Source organism: Trachymyrmex cornetzi, unplaced genomic scaffold (assembly GCF_001594075.2).
Source record: "Trachymyrmex cornetzi isolate Tcor2-1 unplaced genomic scaffold, Tcor1.1 scaffold1051, whole genome shotgun sequence".
NCBI lineage: Eukaryota > Metazoa > Arthropoda > Insecta > Hymenoptera > Formicidae > Trachymyrmex > Trachymyrmex cornetzi.
The window spans coordinates 612823-631340 of NW_017295600.1; the positions used below are offsets into that span (position 1 = coordinate 612823).

The 18518-nt window shown below is 35.4% G+C and overlaps 1 protein-coding gene across 1 annotated transcript in view; it reads left to right on the plus strand.

Moving 5' to 3' along the window:
* Positions 1-18404, plus strand: part of Dscam3 (Down syndrome cell adhesion molecule 3) — a 58659-nt gene extending 40255 nt beyond the window's left edge. Inside the window, exons 4-28 of the mRNA XM_018505003.1 lie at positions 204-368; positions 5170-5316; positions 5490-5630; positions 6975-7165; positions 7811-8051; positions 8227-8380; positions 8453-8604; positions 8928-9197; positions 10479-10624; positions 11165-11600; positions 12026-12319; positions 12443-12673; positions 12741-12896; positions 12972-13042; positions 13188-13431; positions 13509-13655; positions 13773-13934; positions 14020-14236; positions 14298-14386; positions 14480-14659; positions 14813-15001; positions 16772-16957; positions 17367-17814; positions 17924-18150; positions 18232-18404. Coding sequence (XP_018360505.1) covers positions 204-368; positions 5170-5316; positions 5490-5630; positions 6975-7165; positions 7811-8051; positions 8227-8380; positions 8453-8604; positions 8928-9197; positions 10479-10624; positions 11165-11600; positions 12026-12319; positions 12443-12673; positions 12741-12896; positions 12972-13042; positions 13188-13431; positions 13509-13655; positions 13773-13934; positions 14020-14236; positions 14298-14386; positions 14480-14659; positions 14813-15001; positions 16772-16957; positions 17367-17814; positions 17924-18150; positions 18232-18404 — 5057 coding nt within the window. The remainder of the gene's footprint in view (positions 1-203; positions 369-5169; positions 5317-5489; positions 5631-6974; positions 7166-7810; positions 8052-8226; positions 8381-8452; positions 8605-8927; positions 9198-10478; positions 10625-11164; positions 11601-12025; positions 12320-12442; positions 12674-12740; positions 12897-12971; positions 13043-13187; positions 13432-13508; positions 13656-13772; positions 13935-14019; positions 14237-14297; positions 14387-14479; positions 14660-14812; positions 15002-16771; positions 16958-17366; positions 17815-17923; positions 18151-18231) is intronic.
* Positions 18405-18518: the final 114 nt, after the last annotated feature.

Consider the following 18518-nt stretch of genomic DNA (forward strand, 5'->3'; position numbering starts at 1 on the left):
TCCTCCAGTGGTTGTAAAACTTATTAGTTTTAAAAAGATTTAATACATTGAAAAAAATGTCGAGCTTAAATCTCTCTTTTCTTGACTATTTTCATAATTATGAGAATTAGTTTTCCAAAAACTTTGGGAAATACTTCGCATAAGTTTCCTGTAGTAATTAATCCTAGAATTGAATGTTTTGTAACAATTTGTGTTATTTACAGTATTGACGGTACCCGGATACGATGTCAGGGTAAACAGACAACCCGTCATGGAAGGATGCAACGCAGTGTTATCCTGTACAGCTCGGGAAGATGTTAAGGAACACCTCACTGTAACCTCCTGGTTCCGTGACGACGCTATTCTCTTACCTGGAAACACAGACACCGGTGAGTAACTGAACGTTGAGATGTATCATTTGCTATTTTAATCCAAGATAGAGCGTGTCGACGTTAAACCTTCCCAAGAATCATACATGTTTAAATATCGACAACATACCACGCGTATCACGTATCCATCGTTAATTTCACACTTTAAACATTATTGTCCAAACAAATTTGAACTAATTTCATGCCGATTCATCAATTTTTTATCAATATACAAAGATGCATTTACGTGTCAAAATCAGTTTATAAATGTAATACACACAGAAAAATATCATTTTATTGCTAAGAGAAGTGATTATCAATTTATTTATTTTTTTAAGTAATAATTATTTTTAAAAGAATTTATTCTTGATAATAATCTCAAGGGGTTAGACTGGTGTAAAATTTCTAAAAAATCGAAAAAATTTGTTTTGCTTTAAAAAGTAGTTTGAAACCTGTAGAATATGGAACAAAAGGTCTTAAGTATAAATTCAAGCTAGTTTCTGAGTTACAAAGCCTACAAAATTTACACTATATGATATAAAGATTATGTTGTAGAACTTTAAATGCGTTTTTCTTGAAACCTTGTTTTTCAAAACAGTGTCGAAGGTTTCTCAGAATGTATTCATCAAATTGACTTGAATTTTTTGGTTTTTTTATTATCCTTATAGTATTCTCTAAGCATTGACCGAGGATTTTTACAATATTATTATTATTTTACAAGATACTAATAAATTTATTAACAATATTTGTGCCTAAAGCCAAACCAAAAGTTTAAAAAATTTTTTTTCAGTCAAATTTGAATAAATTTTGAATAAGCTCGATCAATGCTTAGGGAATACAATACACTTCAGTAATATTTTTTTTTGTTTTTATTTCATACAATCCAATATGGCGGAATCGACACCAATGACTGATGCGAAAAAAATTGATCTTTCATAACATTTTAATAAATGATGTTAAAATTATTATTTTTCCTTTCATTTTGCATATTTTATACCTTCCATGTGTACTTGAATAAGGCACCAAAACACAAGTCGGCAGTTTTTTTATTTCTTCGGCAATCCACGCTTAAAAATTACCTATTTTTACGACTGATCACACCGGTCTAACCCCTTAATACATGCTTATTACAAATTTTAGAAAAACTATTATTATGTAGTACTCAAAACAAAGAATTAATTTTCTTTTAAAGAATGTTATAAAATTTTATTGAAAAAGCGACTTTATATAATATAAACAAATCGAATTTGTCTTAATTTAACAATCTTGACACACAACATTGGAGTATTAAATTACTAGGATTCAGAATATATTTTGAATAAATTTGATACTTGCGATGAACACATAATAGATTTGCGAATGTAGGTATATAAACTTATGAAATACTTGAAACAACTAAACCTGTAATTATTATTTGCAAACAATATGTTTTTCTGTATGTAAACGTGTTAATGCGTCCGTCGTAGTTAAAGCGAATAAAAAAGAATGTGATAGGAAATGCACACGTTCGAAATAAACGCGATATAAATGAAGAGGTAGAGAGATATATCCGAAGCGCGATTCACTTCTCATCGCTTATCATAATCTCTCATACATAGTAATTTTTAATCGTAGAGTCGCTTTACTTAAAAGATTATTACAATTTTCATGAATTACGATAAATTTCACAAGAAAAGGGCACAGCTCGAAAAGGATTAAATTAACGCAATTATGACCGCTAGCGAAGCGAATGATATACAGATAGAGAGAGAGAGAGAGAGAGAGAGAGAGAGAGAGAGAGAGAGAGAGAGAGAGAGAGAAACAAAATGCTTGATCTCTCGGATGAACATCCGGTAACGCGCACGAGCTCACAGATTCGTATACCCACACAACTGACATACATATATATACCCGCACACGTACTACTGCGGCTACACACGTACATGCGCTAACTCGGCGGTTTAGATCGTCCTGTACACGCTCAAGCATTCATGTCCCATACATATTTATACCGCTCGGTTGCACGTAACCGGCACCGGTGTGCGCGTAACTGTACGTACGCGTGTGCCGTTGGAATATCATGGGAAGCATCGCGTCATGTCGGGGCTTGATACGTTTGTTTCGTAACTAGGCGGCTAACATTGCGTCGTCCGCATATATACGAAAGCAGCATCTGCACATCAGGGGAGTGCGGTTACGTATCTCTCCCGGCGTGGTGTGTATATATATATATATATATATATATGCGTCGACGTGAGCGGTTATCGCAGCACGCGTGAGGTGCGGACGCACGCCGTCGCCGTCGCAAGAACGGTCCATATCGCATCCGAAGACGACGCGACGTCGTCAATCGACGACGTCGCGCCAATATCAGTGAAGATAGAGAGGAACGTCAAGTGTATGTAAACGTTCTCGAATTGATGCAATAGTTCGATAATCGAGATAGAGAGAGACCATCTTCTGTCGTTATCGGAAGAAATTTTGACTTTTTTCTTCTTCTCATGTTGTAACGGAATTCATTGATGTCGTTCAATGATATGGAGCGGAATTAACATATATGTCGATCTAATTATTCTCAAAAAATAGCATTCTCAAGCTCAAATATTTGTTAAGCACTCATTTCTGTATTGTAAAAAAATTTATGAAGAATATCTGATTCTGATGAAAAATAGGAGAAAATAAAGATATAACCTTTTATTAAAAAAAAAATAGTTAAGACATATGATACGCGCGTGTATTGGTCTTCGTAATAACTATCATGTTGTAATGTCGCGGATATCACACCCTGATTCGACGACATGAAATTCCGGTTGTACGTTGCGGGAAGAACATGACGTTTCTATCATTGACTCATGCACACACACTATAACGATATCGAATCTGCGACAATAGTTCTTGTTAGACATCGTAGGGAGGAGAACCACTCGGAATCCTGTTCGTGATGAATGCATCTTGCGCAAATCCGGGGACATATCATCGTTAGAATTATATTATTCGGAATAAAAGGGAATATTTCTCATCAATTTTAATAAAATTTAGCATATAATTTTAGAGATAATTAAAATAAATGTTTGATATTTTGTATTTAAACATCCTCATTTGAATTTAGAAAATGAAACTGTTTTATAGAGTTCTTTTATAGAGATCTTAAAATAATCAGTGAAAAATAACAGAGTTATAAAAATAATGAAGATGAAATAACTAAAATGAAAGGATATACATTCGTAGTGATTCAGTTTTTTATTCTTCGGGCAATATGTCGGAAAATAACAATGTAACAGGAAGTGTCTATCTTGAGCGGGGGGGGGAGAGAGAGAGAGAGAGAGAGAGAGAGAGAGAGAGAAATATTAATTATTCTCTGCAAGGGATAACAACGCGCGAAATATCTAATGTTTCGCGCGTGATGAAAAAAAGATTTCTGGCAGGTCAATCCGAGATAGTCAGACAGCTTTAGCAAGTCGGTAGACCGAGTTGCTCGATGGCTGTCCGATGGTTGAGCCAAATTGAAAATTTCACGCCTGATGGTACACCCATCCGTGATCCGAAGAGGTTTCATCGACAGATGCTGAGGATTTTGCATAACCCTTTGCTCCTACAGACTTGAAATACGAGAGAAAATATTGCAAGAACCGCGTGCACGTTCAGGGATTTATTATTGATATTTCCCAGCTTCTGAATTCTGAGAAGTCGAATAGTATTTCCGCTCAGTCTGCCGCGTTGTAGAAGGAAGTGGAATAAATCGCGAAGTCGAGAGAAGCATTTCTTCACTACGATAGTGATGAGAGGGAAAATTTTTATTCAGATGAAATGTCTTTAAAACTGTACACTAATTTTTTTTTGCGGTTTTAATATATTTATACATATAACATTGCGTCCTATAGAAATCATATTTTAAATAAAACGTAAGTAAAATCGAAAATTTAATAATATAAAAATGATAGTTGTTTCAAATTCAAGTATCAGTTGATTATTGTAAAAGAGAGTAGAATTGCGAACGGGTTAAACTTGAACGATACTATTGCAACGTACCAAAGCAATGATAACAGCTTTCATTTCTCGTATCCAGTAGTAGTCTAGTATATGTTTAGTGCCATACTAATTAAAACACGTGAATGCACACGTAGTTTAAGTTAAGTTAAATCATCATATATTTTTTATGATTTTGTTGTAAGAGTGAATTGCAAATATCTAAGGCAAAAGTTCATAAAAATATCGAATATTTACTAATCGTAGAAATCTTTATTCAAAGGATATTGGCTTTAAACTATAATAATTAACATTTATATATTATTAATGTTAATATAAACTATAAAAACAAAACCGATTCGGTATTGCCTCACGTAACGACGGGTAATTTCACACGGCAAGGTTTTCTTTCTTCAGTTTTTTGTTTAAAATTAGTTTATATTGATAACATATGAATTTAATTATTGTAGTTTAAAACCAAATAAGTAACTAAAGTATTTTTTTTAATAAAGACTTCTATTAATTGATAAATAAACATCGGCTTTATTTAATTTTTCTATTAAATGTCGCAGTTCCCCCATTCTCCTCTATTACAAATGAATAAAAATTCAAACTTTGATAAATATGTTTTGTATAACAAATCATATTTTTTAATTTAAATTTCGATGTAAAAGAATATTTTGTAAAAGAATATTTTTTATATACTTAATATGTTTATTAAAAAAATACCAAAACAAATTTTTAATAAAATATTGATATAAGAAAACTCGGTACTAAGTTTGTTAAAAAATCTGCAGTTGACAGAAAGCGCGGGATGCGCTGAGACACGCTATATATTAAATCAACCTATGTACATGTGCCCTGATTTTGTTCACAGGCGGAAGATTCGTAGTTACTTCGCAGGGTGACCTTCATATTAGGGCCGCCAGACCAGAAGATGGCAGAGCGACGTATTCGTGTTTAACCCTGCATGCCTTGACGAGCGAACGAAGAAAAAGCGAGCCCGCCACTTTAACAGTCACGGGTAACCGCCAGAACCGGATAAATCCTTTTGCGAGATAAATATAAAATCAAGATCCGGATTAAAATTTAATCTACCTTCGCGGATTTCGCTGTATAATAGAATGGCTAGGAAGATTATTCCTTGCCACTCGTTCATCTCCTTTAGATTTATTATCTCCGTTTTTTTATTTGTAGAACCAACCGGTTCTTCGCCACCGCGATTGATGCAACGATCTGAAATCGCTATTTCCGCCGAAAGCGGCTCCGACGTTCACCTCACATGCTCAGCGCAAGGAAGCCCGCCACCGCAATTTACCTGGTATCGCGATGTTAATGGTTGGTTTAATTAGGGGAATGTTTACCGAATAAGCTATGTTAACGGTAGCGCCGAACAAACTACCAGCAGTGTTCAAACATCGATTTCTCGATAGCATGGATACCAGATTTGGGAACGTTATTTCCATAAAAAAAAAGCGCGTTACCGTACGCCATTATCGTTACCGTATACTTACGTCTGTCTAGCTGCCCTCCCCCTCCTACTTAACCAAATCTTAATGAATAATAATGCATTATTTATGCGTTCTCAAAATCCGTAAAAAAATTTCTACTCATTTCGTTCAACTAAAAAAAAAATTTTTTTTGTGGGGGCTGAGTCAGCCCTCCCCCTCTCCACGTGTTAATAACAACCGATTTAGAAATCAAATACACAGGATTTATGCATTATTTATGCGCTTTCATATTCACATAGTTTCAATTTTTGCGCTACATCTCTTAAGGCACTTCCCTCTTGAAGCAAATAGTCATATTCATCCCTAAGTCGTTTAAAATTGCAAAATTACGCTATCTAACTATGCAAAATATATCTTCGATTTATGCGCTACTATCTCCAAGCAATTTCGATTTTTACGTTGCAACCCTTAAGGGACTTCCCTCATGGAACAAAGATTTGGTTAAGTGGGGGTCAGCTAGGCAGACGTACAAGTTGTGAGAGTAGCTCGTTACCGATATTCCTTACTAATTTTAAAAAGTAAAATGTTATCGTTAATTCCTAACGATTTGTTATCTTTTTTCGTTATTTTTTCGTAATGTTGAACTAAGATATTAGACATAAAAATTACATTATTTAATAATCAATATCATTGTAACAACAAATATTAAAACTTAAAAATATAAATTAGTCTATATATGTACAAACTTTTCTTTCTTTATATTAAATAATAGATAATAATTCAAATAACGATAAAAGTAACGACTTTGTTATCATTGCTGTAAAAATGTAACAACGTTATCGTTACGAATAAAAAAAGTAACGATCGTTGTAAAAAAAAAAGTAATAATGTAATGGCGTTACAAGTAACGCGTTACTTCCCAACTCTGGTAGATACCGAATACTTATATGTTTAAATCAATTATACAATGAATATCATTAAGAACAAAAAAAGTGTTTAATAAGCGTACTCTTTAATAGGCGTACTCTTGAAAGGTGTTATCAAATGTAGTTGTAGAAGAAAAAGAGATCTATTTATTTTATCAAAAAAGTTGTCGAGGATTTCTCTTTTTCTCTTGTGTGTACGGTGTACTATCGACATTCAACGAGAATCTAATCTAGCGCTAAACATATCATGCAAATAACTCTGCAACATGATTATAAGATAGATACACTCAAATGTCTTATTGCAGGTCATTCGATACCGGTCGAATCGTTCGGCCGTATCCAGCTTTGGGGCGACTTGATGCAAATTCGTCGCGTAGATGCACAGGATGCAGGAAGATACGTTTGTCGGGCCAGCAATCAGCTTGGCGAGCAACGAGCGGAGACGCACTTGTCAGTCACATCAAAGCTAAACGCTCGGATTCAGCCGCGTGTGCAGGTACGGGTTCTGATTTATGCAGAAGGATAACTTTCTTCTTAAATGCACGTTATATATTAGCAGACTAAAAGAGCATAATAATATGAAGATAGAAATTTATTACACACGAAGGGGGTTTTTTTTTAATTCAAGACTCAACGATGTGATAAAAAAGGAAAACTTTTATACTTTAAAAAATTGTTGAGCTTGTATCACTATATATATAATTGTTTAGTAAAAGTTATTTATCCTATATTATACTAGGGAAGCAATTAATACGAATCAAGAATTTAATCCACTTATATAATATTCTACTTTTATTATAGTATAATGAAAAATTGGATTAAACTGTAAATATAGTTGCGTTAGCTATATTTATGATAATTGCGTCTACTGATTAATTAGCAATTTTTTTTCTCTCTTTTTCTCTCTCTTTCTCCAAATTATATAAAATTAATATTTAATAAAACAATTATTAAATGATAATTAAACCATTAATTTATCACATTTAATATAAAATGTCAGATATAAAAATATGCATTATTAACTTAACAAAAGCTAGTCTCTCGAGGGCATTAGTTTGATTGCACACTTAAAAATCGTGCAGATAAACGCGAATTGGTCCGACTGCGAGATTCAAATGGATTCGCTTGTCGTCATTCGCAGGTCATTAATTCCGGCGAGACCGCTACGATGAACTGTACGGTCGAAGGATATCCGGTTGAGAGCGTTGAGTGGCTACATGACGGTGTGCCAGTATTGACCGCGCAGGATACAAGGATCAGATTGTTGGCTCCCTTGGTGCTCGTAATAGGCTCTGTTGGTCGCAGAGACAAAGGGATGTATCAATGTTTGGTGAGGAGCGACAAGGAAAATGCTCAGGCCACTGCCGAACTCAAACTTGGAGGTCAGCAAGCGCATCATACGCTATTTTTAATATCTGTTATACTATACTTTTATTTGGCCGTTTCTATCTATTCTTACATCACTAGTTTATAATGCTTTCCCTCTTATACATATAAATTTAAAAAACTAGTTTATTCTCGTTTTAAAAAAACGAGTATTTGAAAACTTTTTTTTAGATACGGTTCCGGAACTGCAGTACACGTTTATCGAGCAGGCATTACGACCAGGCCCACCGGTATCTCTGCGATGTTCTGCTACCGGTTCACCGACGCCATCCTTTACGTGGCTACTCGATGGTGAACCATTAAGCCAGATTGCGACTGGGCACAGGTAAATCGTACCTATGTTCTGATATATCAGCGTTATATCGCTCTATCTTCTAATCAGGAACTATGCGCGTAGATACGCGATAGGCCAATATGTGGATCAATCGGGTGACGTGATCAGTCACTTAAACATTTCATCGGCGGGAGCCGAGGATGGTGGCTTGTACGCATGTGTAGCATCCAACACTCTAGCGACCGTCGAACACAAAGCTAGATTGAATATTTACGGTACGACATGTAGATAATAATTTCATATGATACATATAAATATAATCACATATTAGAATGTGAAATAATTTTTAAATAGACACTTCTCACGAATAAACTCGGCTAAATCTGTATTTCCACAATATCGCACATATGATCGCAAGTATGCTAAACAGATCTATTAAAGTTATATCCAGAATTAAACAGCAAAAACTATCGAGAACAATACTGTATAGCATAGAAACTTCAAATGGAATGAGAGTCTCGAATAAGCGCAACAATTGATTTAGATTGTGGAAGAAAGTTCAAATCGGGACAACCTTATAATAAGAAACCATTTTTAGGACCACCGTACATCCGATCGATCGGCCCGGTTCGCGCCATCGCCGGTGTCGACATTACAATAGCGTGTCCTTACTCAGGATATCCGATCACATCGGTCGGATGGACCCGAGGTGGTGCCGAATTGCCCTTTGACATCAGGCAACGGGTCGACAGTGAGGGCCACCTTACAATCCTCACGGTAGATCCGAATGATGCTGGGACTTACACATGTATAGTTCGAGCAAGTTCTGGGGAGACTGCCAACAGAGATATATTACTAACTGTTAATAGTAAGTGAGAGCATAAGAATAGTAATAGCATAATAAGTACACTGAAAAAAATTTACTAAATCTTAATACGTATTTTTTTAAATAGTGCTAACGGAACATTTACTAACAATAATTACTACATATTTACTTAATAAAAAGTAATAATAATTAAATCAAATTAATGGTTCTTATATCAAATAAATATATGTTACTGTTAGTAAATATTTAGTTGTTACTATTCAAATAAATATTTATTAAAATTTAATACATTTTTTTAGTGTAGAACTAATTAGGTTAATGTTTAATAGATTCTTTTATTGTATACCTAATAAAATATTGTAATATCCAACCAGAAGTTAAAGATTAGAACACTCTCTCAACAAAATTCTAATTATCCTTTATACGAATGTAACATACACGAATCATCTACACGCGTATAGGATGCATTCACTTCAAAATCACGTTATCATTATTATTATGTTTTCAAAAAAATTATTTGCAAAATTTGTACAATAGGTAAATAATATTTTTTTTATTTAAAGAAATTTCTCTTTCAATTCTCCATTATTTAAAATTATATAAGATTTACTCATACATAATTAATTACTAATATAATATATTATAGGACCGTACATGTGATAACACAAATTATAGAAAATCAAAGCCTTACACGGTCTAGCTGGATCTTAATGCTTGTATGATTCTTATGTGAATTTATATACTACGCATGTAGTCCCACAGAAACGCGCGCCGAAAAATTTCCGGTCTTGAAACGCTAACTCTACTAAACTACCGCAGTAATATCACGAGTTAAATTGACTAGCAATTTTAACAAATTTTGCTTATTCGCATCTTCGAAACGATCTTAATAATGATGAATAACATATTAAAAACTGTAAATAATTAATTCTTATTGCGAAAAATATTAGCTCGGCCGGGAGTCGAACCCGGATCTTTTGCATACCGTGCAAGCGTCCTGAGCCTTTAGACTACCGAGGCATAATTAATTACGTTTCTTTATTTAAAAGATAAAAGATCGACGAGTGTACTACTTATAGAGGGTGTCTTACAGAAGATGTCCTTTTAGGACATTGATTTACATCTGAAGACTTGCGTTTGACTCGTACCACGCGTCTCAGAACACTGATCTGCAAGAGAGTATCTGTAAAGTCTTTTCATGCCTCACTTTGGGGCACTAACTGTGTCATATCTCCCAAAACAAAAAGGAATCTCGGAATTTGGATGTAATAGTATAATATAGCAACACATAACATAACTCTTCCGTTTGTGCGTATTTTGCAGGTCCTCCAGTAATGAGTCCCTTCAGCTTTCCCGCAAATTCACAAGAAGGCAGTCGTGCTCAAGTGACTTGTAGCGTGACGTCGGGCGATCTTCCAATCTACATTTCCTGGTTGAAAGACGGCGAGCCACTACCTTCTTCCCTTCGCGTAAGTATTATCTCACTTTATGAAGTTCAACTCTATACGAAGAATGTTCGATATTTTTTTCTCTACACTCTCTAATTTCTCTCTTCTCTCTATTTTCTGTGTCTCCAACGACGAAAGATAAAAAAGTAATGCAAACTGTAACTTCATTTTAGAACTATGCACATATTTTATCTATAAAAACTAATTTTTAATCTTTTCGTACCTATTTTTCTTCGAAAGTTTCATCTCTTGAAAACAAAAATACGTATTCTTTTAGAAATAAAATTCTTGTGAAAGACATTCAGTCTTTGTGAATAATGTTCTTCAAATAAATGGAAATTCAGTAAGATAAAATTTAAAAAACAATATGTGAAAAAACAGAGATTTTATATGGTTTTACAATATACAGGAGAGAACATCTTTCATATCTCGAGTTCTTGTGTCACTGATTCGGAAATTATATGTATCTTTTCTATCTCATCAGCATAATAAAAATAGCGCAATATATTCTACATTTCGTATAAATCATATTCCTATCATGATCGCATTTTTGCCGGATAGATCGAAGAGCGAGCAGCTGAGTTTTTTAGCCTCCTCGTCTTCAAGGAACTGTCGTCGCGGCACAGCGGCAAATACACTTGCGTGGCTACGAATAGTGCCGCGAAGGTGAACCATACGGCCGAACTTTTGGTAAAAGTACCTCCTCAATGGATATTCGAACCATTAGATGTGGCGACTCTTTTGGGCAATCCGTTAAATGTCCATTGCGAAGCCAAAGGTTTTCCACCGCCGCGTATTACGTGGCTACGTGCCAGAGGCAGAACGTCCAACGACTATCAGCCGCTAGTCGATGGTTCGGATGGTAGACTCACGATATTGCCTAATGGGTCTTTGTGGACGGCTTCCGCCGGTCCGCAGGATGAGGGTTACTATCTATGTAGGGCTAACAATGGCATCGGATCCGGATTAAGCAAAGTGATATATGTGTCGGTGCATGGTAAGAATACGATTCATGTTCAAATTATAGACCAATTAACGATGAAGAACAATATAAAACCTAAAAATCTGAATACATTGTAAAAAATCCAATAAATATATTAATCAATTCAATACTTTATGTGGATTTATATTTTTTTTTAAATATAAATTTAAAAATATGGTTAGAAATAATATAAAATTATGTAATTTAAAAAAATTATATAATTGTAGAATATAAAAAAAAATAATATAAAAAATAATAAAATATTATTTTTATTCAATAACAAAAAGAAGCATTTCTTTTTTCTTGATAATCTTAAAATCTCTAAAAACCGATCGGTTTATTTTTATCCAGTAATCTCGTTTCAATTATATAATATTTGGAAATATATGCCTGCTAAATAAGCAGCAAATTAAAATTTGTAATAATTTGTATCTTTATAGAACCGGCGAGATTCGAATTTCAGAGTAAAAATGTAACAATTCGCCGTGGAGAATCCGTAACTATTGATTGCACTGTGATTGGCGATAATCCTATAGAGGTGCAATGGATGCACAACAGTGATCGATTGGATATGAGCAATCACAGACTAAGTATCGGTCAAATAAAGACTGACAACGGCCTGAAGTCCCAATTATCTGTCGCAAATAGTGATCGGCAAGATTCCGGAGTCTACAGATGTACCGCTGATAACGCTTACGGAAGAAGCGAACATTTAATTTATTTAGCAGTCCAAGGTAAAGTACACGTTTCTATCATTAAATTTTGTAATTTTGTATGAAATTATTTTTTATAATAACACACATCCAATTGGCGTATAAGATAACAAAAATACTTTAAATCTTGTTTGTATTTTACAGAGAGGCCAGATCCTCCAGCCGGACTCGAAGTAATAGAGATCGGTTCTCGATCAATACGGTTATTATGGAAGCGAGCCTTCGATGGAAACAGCCCTATAAGAAATTATGTGATACAATACCGTTCGCTAAGCCACGGTATGACCGACGATTGGAATCCCGTTAAAACGCACAATGTCACGTACACTCCAGGAAGCTCGAGTAGCAGTAATTCTATACATCCAACTCAAAATGGTTCGTCCACATACCCCGATCGATATCGCGGTTCTCCGTCCTCTTCCATAACTCATATCAATTCTAGGCTTATCTCCTTTCGAAACCACTGGCGATGACCAAGAGGTAGCTCTGGTCGGTGGTCTTCATCCGGCTGTCACCTATACCTTCAGAATATTCGCCATAAACTCTATCGACGCGAGCGGACCTACGGAACCTGTCGTAGCGAAGACTCAGGAGGAAGGTAAATGCCTCATATGACAATGCGATCGTATAACTGAAACCTTGATGTATTGTATAACATTGCTATCTGTAATAGCACCTACCGAACCACCGCAAAACATCAAGGTACAATCCGCCGGACCTGGAGAGCTCATGGTCAGTTGGCAAGTAAGTAATGCCAATGCAGAGATAACTTAAGAATACTTTTACTAAATATAAACATTAATATTCTATTAAGCCGAATCATGTCTCAGTGGTATAAAAAAATCGAAAAAATTAAAAGTATAATATTTACGTACTTTTCATTTTTTAGCCACCTCCAAAAGAGTCATGCAACGGAGATTTGCTAGGATACATAGTGACGTGGTCAGAACATTCGTCATCGACTTCGGGTGTCAATCAAAGTAAAAGTTTAACCGTAAATGGTTGGGCGACAACAAAGGTGCAGCTAACTGGTTTAAGAAAATTTACGAAATATGACATTTCAATCAGAGCCTTCAACAGCATAGCCAGCGGACCAGCAAGTGCTCCCATCGTGGGTACTACACAAGAAGGAGGTTAGTAAGAATAAGAAATTGTGTCCGTACGAAGAAAGCAACAATATATATACTTCGATTTCTATTCACATTCGTAGTACCGGAAACACCACCGACTCAAGTAACATGCGTCCCATTGTCTTCTCAAAGCGTCAAAGTATCTTGGAGTGCGCCTCCACCTCATCAGCATGGCGGAATTATTCAAGGATACAAAGTCTATTATAGGCCGGTTCCTACTGATAACAGTGAGTAACTCGCTTTCAGAACACTGATGAAGATAAATGTTCGCAAAAAATTAATTTTATAAAACACTTTATAACACACACACACATTACTAGATATTAATTAATTTTTTATCGCAGTGGATATATCAACGGTTGGTGAAGTTAAAAGAACTTCCAGCATGGATACTTATTTGCACACGTTATATAAGTACACAAATTATTCCATCAAGGTATTGGCTTATACAGGCGCGGGTGATGGAGCATTGAGTCCACCAATCTTCTGCATGACGGAAGAAGATGGTGAGATGTTTAATTCAATTTTAACAGATAAAAAGAACTGTTTATATCAGATTGTAAAATAAATAATCTAATATCTTTTTTGCAGTCCCAGGCCCACCCGCTGGCATTAAAGCATTAGCTTTAACAGCGGAAAGTATATTGGTTTCCTGGTTGCCGCCGTTGCAACCTAACGGAAATGTCTCAAAATACACTGTGTATAGCAGAGAAACTGGCTCTAAAAATCATAACACGCACACGATGCATGAACCGCCATCATCGCCCACAGATACTCTTACGATGGAATTACGAGATCTAGTGGAAAGGTATTACAATAATTGCAATTTTTTTACAATGCATTTTATGAACCGATTTCTAATCTCTTAGGCAATTGTACGAGTTCTGGGTGTCAGCAACAACCGGTCTTGGAGAAGGAGAACGAACCACTATAGTTACGCAAACAACGAATACTAGAGGTGCTTGCGAATCGTATATCCGAAAATCTTAAGATTTCAGAATTTAGATTTATTTTATTATTGCATGTCTTATACTTTAAATTCATTCCGTAGCTCCCGCTAGAGTGGCGTCGTTTTCGCAAGTATTAAGAAGAGCTGTAAAATCATCGGTTATGCTGTCGTGTTTAGTGGTCGGAAATCCAACGCCACGACCAATTTGGACGTACAGAAACAGTCAAATCAGCACCGGCAGGCACTATGAGCTTACACCCGATGGGCACCTTAATATACGCGGTAAGTATCACGTATTTTAATTCATTTCTCGCAATTTACAGAATCACATTTATCGAATCTAGACACTTTAATGCAAAATTAACATCTATAAATTGTCTATAATTATTAAAATTAATATCTATAAATCATGATATATTTTCGATCATCTTTCAGGATTGGAGCAATCGGTCGCAGGAAATTACACTTGTTCGGCTAGTAACTTATTCGGCGATGACTCCATCACATATTCATTAGTCGTAGTAATGCCACCTAGAGCACCATCGTTAGAATTGCAATATACAACAACAAACAGTATCAGATTCCGTTGGAATCATCCTGATAATGGCGGCGCTACGATACAAGGTACTGTTACATTTCGATAAAATCCTCTCTTTCGTTATTATAAATATATGATTATATATATATATACCTTATTTTTATCTTATCTCTAGATTAGTATTTCGTTTTGGTCTTGGTCATCTCTGGATATTTCGTCCCTATTTTATCTTTATTTTGAAATCGAAAATTCCTTTTCTCTTTTATAGGGGGTATATTTAGTTCCTTTATTTAAACATTCAAATCAACAGATAGATCACGTTATGTACCTTTATGAGTCACACAGATTATCTATTCTAAAGAATGTCTAAGAATATCCCGCAATCTTTTTCAAAAAGGGCTTTCTATAAAATAATAAATAAAAGCATATATTTTTTAACATTATATTAGTGATAATATATATTACATTAGCGTTTAGTAATTAAGCAATTAACAGCAAAATAGAAATCTTCCTGAATGCGAGGACGAATACCTTTTTCTTCCTTTTTTTTCTTTCTTCCAATAAAATTAAACCAATTTTAGATATATAATTCAGAATGTAATAGATTCGCCTCGCATAAGGATGTTTTAGTTAAGGGAAACCGAATTTTTATTATAAATTATTAAAACTCTCAACTATTATCTATTAAGATTAAACCTGTAGAGTGGGGAGTAGGGCTTATGCGGAGCCTTGCTGTCTTATCTTAAGGAAACAAGTGCGAGTAGGTTCTATCAAATTTTAAGGAGTATTGATTGGTCCTGAAAGGACACATTCATTTTTAAAATATAAAAGAAGCTGCCAAAAGCAGCCAGTCAGTTATACATTCAGTTTTTATTCAGTCAGTTATTCTGTTATTCAGTCAGTTCAATAGTTCAATTATTCGTTCGGCTTTTATTCAGTTATTCAGTCGAACAATTATTCATTCAGTTATTCATTTATAGAGCAAAAGTAGAAACCTATCCAGTATAGACAGAAATTAATTAGATCAAGGTGACAACTATCCTCACGCTTCATCAGAAACACACTCTTATATTTTTCTTTCCTCATTGTTCTATTTTTCCTATTAAACGAAAATACTGAATATATCAAATCGGCTGAAACTTAAGTCTCTGCTCTGTGTCTCATTCAATTACATTTAAATACATATATGCAAGTATCCGAGAGGCTGTTGCGACTGTCGCTGCCAATAGCATGGCCCCCGTCTTATAACACTTTCTCGAAGTATTCATAATTATCTCACATCCAGAGGACTGTTACGACTGTCGCTGCCAATAGCGTGGTCCCTGTCTCACGGCAGTTCTTCGGAACATTGATAATTTTTTTTGCATTACTTCCATGCCTACTAAAGGCGAACGAAGATAGCGAGAGAAGAGATTAAGATTTCAAATAAAATCAATTCTTATTTAAATCACGATCCGTTCCCATATTTCCAAAAATTAGCGCAGTTATTAGATCAAAAGAAACCGGTAGACTCACCCCGCGAACGCATATATACTCTTAAGCGATTAGAGATCAATCTCACGTTTTCGAATTACAAGAACATTCGAAAAGCCGATCCACGTAGATTCGCCTATAAGCTTCGTAATCTTTTTGGCACCGAGTTCAAAATTACCCTTCCGAATAATTATCCAATACTTCCCAGTGAACATTCTTAACTGCACAACTTGATCTCTGATCCCCGGGTAAATTGCTTAAATGCATTGACTCAAAAAACGGAGAAAATCTCGATAGCGTGACGTAACAGTACTGAGAAAGCAAATTAATAATATTGCATATTATGTATGTAGCTGTAAACTTAGTAAACTATTTTTTTCCAGGATATGTGTTAAGCTACAAGAGGGATCAGGGCGGATGGGAAGAAATCGCCTTGTCTCCTGAGCAAACGGAATTCGTGCTTTCTGGATTAAAATGTGGTTCTTCCTACTTAGCGCACTTAACAGCACATAATCGTGTCGATACTGGTGATCCGAGTCCACTAATCAGTGCAACAACGAAGGGAACTGGTAAAAAAGATATTTTATGATTAATTAAAATTAGCTGTGTGTACACGATTGCCTTGGCATAGAATCGAGTTCAAGTGACGATTAACCTTTCGACTCCCAAGCAGCGAACTGCTTGCCTCAAACTTTTCTGAGTAATTCTGTCAGGAGATTTTGATATTTTTTGTAGACTTGTGAATAAAATTTTGTAAATAAAGATAAGTGACATTGTATTATACTATACCAATATGTCTATTTACTATACTTTAATATAATTGTTAACATCATAAACTTGCTATTGTACAAAACATTTTTGAGGTCTCCCCACTTGGAAATTTATATTTGCAGAAAAATTAGCATGGGAATCGGAAGATTAATATAAACTTTCTTGTTAGAATAACGGTTATTAAACTTCCTCTAATTTATTTTCCAGCGCCCCTATTGCCTAAAGAAAGAGATATTATTTCGGCAAATGGCACGTCGGTGAAGTTGAATTTATTATCTTGGCCTAATGGAGGATGTCCCATTCAATATTACACCGTTGAGTATCGGAGGAGAATCAATACAGAACCGTGGATTTTGGTGGCCAGCAGAGCGACCGATAACGTTGTGATTCGTGATTTAAAAACGGCATCGTGGTACAGTTTACGTTTAACAGCTCACAACGACGCTGGCTCGACTCAAACTCAAATGGAATTTGCCACGACCACGCTAAGCGGAGTCAGTATCGGTCCACCTAACGATTTAATAATGGAGGACGATATCAAGAAGACTGTGCCTAATCACAAAGTTTTGTACGTCATCGTACCGCTCATCTGCGCAATCGTTTTAGTCGTTTCCGCGGTTATCCTGGGTTATGTCATGCTTAAACGTAACGGCAGGTAAAGCGTAATACTTCCCGATTTTTGAAACTTTATTTCACTTCATTTATTTATTACTCACCACTCATCAGATTCTTATTAATTACTTTTTTACGTTATTTTTCGACAGAGCGAATTATTTAGGTGAGATATTACCGGGACAACAGCAGCAACAGCAGGCTGGATTAGGAATGGTTCCACAACAACAGCATCAGCAACAGCATCATCACTTGTCCAGTTGTATGTCGACTGTACAACTCAAATCGACGGCTGAACGAGACAACAGACGTAATCATCAGGTTTACACTAGTTCGCCCGTGAAACAAGAAAATCACAAATCCGCTGATCACGGTTCTGGTATAAATATCGATTCATAAGTCGATGAATTATTCGCGTAACGTAAATACAGCTTCATTAATAGTTTATTACTCTCCGCAGAAATGTACGAGATAAGTCCGTACGCTACGTTTAGCGTTCCTGGAAGAGAGAACCGTTCGGTCACAACTGCGACGCTCGATTACACGATGCAGTTCAAGACTTTTGGTCATTTGGAGAACGAGGACATCAATACTATCGATTACGAGAGATCCAGCGTGGAATTCGAAAGGTAACTGGCTTCTTCCGTCGCTTCTTAACTTCTGATTTTTCGTGAAACCGATCCATTCGAGGGGGTAACCACTTAATGTAATCGTGGGACAGAATTCTCGAAATCATTATAAAATTTA